This window comes from Mus pahari, chromosome 1 (assembly GCF_900095145.1).
Source record: "Mus pahari chromosome 1, PAHARI_EIJ_v1.1, whole genome shotgun sequence".
In the NCBI taxonomy this organism is placed as follows: Eukaryota; Metazoa; Chordata; class Mammalia; order Rodentia; family Muridae; genus Mus; species Mus pahari.
Genome location: NC_034590.1, coordinates 151592640 through 151595989, shown reverse-complemented (window position 1 = coordinate 151595989; position 3350 = coordinate 151592640). Strand labels below are relative to the sequence as shown.

Genomic DNA, 3350 nt, shown 5'->3' with positions numbered 1-3350 from the left:
TCCTTGATGACCTCTCCTAACTCGTCAGCACCCGCGTCAGAGTGGTCAGTAAACCAGGTAAAGAAGCTCTCTGGCTCCTCATGCTGCCTCTTCCTGCTGGCCTTATTCTGCGTTTGACTTGAGCGTTTTGTCAAATCCTTTCCAGATTTCCATTTGATTTCGGTGGATTTTGAAGACGGGTCACCACTCTCATTCAGATGAAATTCTTTGGAGAGAACTTTATTTTCAAAGTAAGGATTTTCATCAAAATAAAAATCTATTCTGTAACCTGATTTAATGTCTTCAAATTCTGTCACTTCAACTCTGGTCAAATAATGCAGAGCCTCCTCGTCCTCCTCCCCAAGCAGTGCAGACACTTGTGGATGGTTGACAAATGTTGTTACCCAGAAATTTGGGATTTTGGCGATCAATTCTGACCTCTTCTGAAAAAATGGTTGGCGGAGTTTGTTATATTTTTGTTCTACTTTCAAAATTTCCTCACTGGCTTGTTCATTAAGTCTGTCTATTTCATTTTGTACTTCATCAATATGTTCAATTGCTTCTTGCTGTTCTTTTTCTCCCTTCAGCAGGCCGGGAGAGGCCGACTTGTCCTCCAGCTTCGGGGTAGCAGCCGGTCTGGGTTTCTTGGGCTGAGGCAGGATCGCAGATTGTCGCTTCGGGGCCATGGCGCGAGGGAGGTGGCCGGGAGATAGAGCCCAGAGCCCTGATGCTCAGAGCAGGAAGAAACTCACAGGAACTCTATCTGCTATCTTTTCAACTTTGAATACACATAGGAAGTTAAATAAAGCTTATTTCCATAATCAACTAAACTAGTATCCGTCATGACCCTAAATTTGATCGACTGACTACTAGCTTGCATTTCTTATTTATCCTAAATAGTCTGTAATAGCAGCTTTCAAAAGGAGTAGAACTTCACAAAGAGTTAATGATCTCCAAGCCTCTCACCATCCATTGAGTAGCCACCCCCTCGAGTCCCATGTCAGTTTAACTGGGTGTTAAGGCTGGTCTTTGATAAAACTCCCACATTTTTTTCCTTACCAAGACCATCAACAACTTGTAACCAACCCTCATTAAACAAATACAAACATTTATCACCAAATGACCAAAAATTACACACCCCAATTTTGGAGAATGGGACATAAAATTGCTTTCTGTTGTCTGGGGATGACATTCTCTTTAGGGGGGCCTTAAGAAAACTGAGATGTAGATCAAGTCATAAGAAATACAGCTGTATCATTTGTTGTCCAGTCTTTGTGTCACAGGAAGGTGCAGGGCTTAATGGAAGTCCCATCTAGAACGGTTTGAGAAGATTAAATAACTAGGATCAGTCATTTTGGATCTTTCCTGGAAGCAAGTTTTTTGAGGAATTAGCTATTGATGGAGTCTACAGTTGGTTTAAGCAGGATGCTGGAATGAATATGTCTCAGTGTCTCAGCATGTTTCTCAGCATTCTTAAGGGTGAATCTTGTTAGAAGTGCTTTAATTTCATTGGTATTGTTTTTCTCTGTGAACACAAAAACTTTCAAAAGTAATATACATTTCTGTATTAACACATTTATGGAATGTGCACTGTGAACTTTTCAGCTAAAAATGATCCTTTGTTCTTTGAGCAAGCAAGGCATCAGTCATCTTTTTGTAAGATAGTTTGGACTGTATAATCAAACTCTAATATAAACGTTTGTCTATGCCATTTGAAAGTAAGGCATAATAAGAACTGCGGATTCTGCAGTCAACAAAATTCATTGACTATGCAGAGACACTTTCATGTCTCATCTAGTCTCAGATATGTTCCTATGTAGAAGGATCAGCATTTATGTTTCCTGTTTAGGTCTTCTTTTTGGTTTATTCCTTCATGGATACAGCCTGTATCTTCAGGAATTTTCCCCTAATCAAATCTAATTTTCATTAACTTCAATGGAATCCGTAGTTTTTCTTTTCCTGTTGAAACAAAGACCACACCTCTTCCCCAATTCAACACATTTTCTGCCTTCCATTTTAAGGTTATCATTCATGTGTGTGTGTGTATGTACATATACATAATATCATAAGTCAATAAAACATTATTTAATCTATTTCTATGATATACCATATCCCTCTTCTGTTCTGTAAGCATTTCTTTTAAAGTGTAGCTAGATCATTTTACAATTACCTGATCTATAGGACTATGGGATATATCTATAACATGTTCTATGATGTCCATAAAATTGTTTTATTTTAATTAATACATGTCTTGGAGTATCATCAGTTTTAATCTGCAAAACATCTTCAAGATAGTCACCACCTCTAATAAATGTACAATCTTAGAATCATTCCTTTTAGAACCCAAGGTAGAATTCCCTTGGAATTCTGATGATGCATCAACTATACGATATATTCACACATACACACACCTGCACACACACACACAGACACACACACACAAACACACTTTAAACTCTACAAAAATGAAACATATAGTGTCATATTGAGACTAGATGTCATATTGTATGATGTTGCTCTTAGGTTATTTCACCAAAGAGAATCTATATATTTTTTTGTGTTTGTTCTATAAACAAGAAAAATTTATTTCTCACACTTGTGGAGGGTGAAAATTCAACATCACGGTGTCAATTGGTTTGGTGTTTTGTGGGATCATGTTTCTTGGCTCATAGATGGAGATCTTACATAAGTCTTTATATGGCGCAACACAGCCATTCATGATGGTTGTGACATTATAACAATTATAACAATCAATTCCTAATATTGGCACCCTGGAGATGAGAATTTCAAAATATTAATTGAGGGATACAAGTATTTAGCTTTCTATCTCTCTATCTATCTCTCTATCTCTATCTATCTATCTATCTATCTATCTATCTATCTATCTATCTATCTATCTATCTACCATTTATCTATCTAATCTATCTTTATCTATCAATCTACAGATCTCTCTCTACAGTCATTTATTTCAACACCATTAACTGATTAGCTTTATTAAATAAACCACAGTGAAACCAAGCAAATGATTTGGTTTGTTCTAGACACAGTGGTGTTAGCTTTAATCACAACGATTAGGATGTGGAGTAAGGGGTGTCAAGCATTTCAAATGAGCATGCCAAATCGAGCTAAGCTTTGACTATGGAGTAGGAAGTGGCAACAGCAAATATAAAATTGAAAAATAAAATAATGATGCTTCATTTAACTGAGTGTGTTTCCTGAATTCACTGTTACTTAGACTTTTATTTTTGTGATAAGAAAATTAACATGGAATTTTTAATCTTGACCAGTTGTAACTGTAAAAAACTGTATACGTATGTAACTTTAATTTTTTAAAAGCCTAGTTTTTATTTATTAATCATTTTATTTGTTTA

General features: G+C 36.1%; 1 protein-coding gene across 1 annotated transcript; it reads right to left on the bottom strand.

Annotated features, from left to right (window-relative positions):
• Positions 1-2: 2 nt before the first annotated feature.
• Positions 3-671, bottom strand: LOC110333714 (protein SET-like; the record flags this gene model as incomplete). The annotated part of the gene is made up of 1 exon (XM_021215424.1): positions 3-671. A coding segment is annotated over exon 1 (663 nt), but the record flags the coding sequence as incomplete, so codon positions are not given.
• Between the last annotated feature and the right edge of the window lie 2679 nt (positions 672-3350).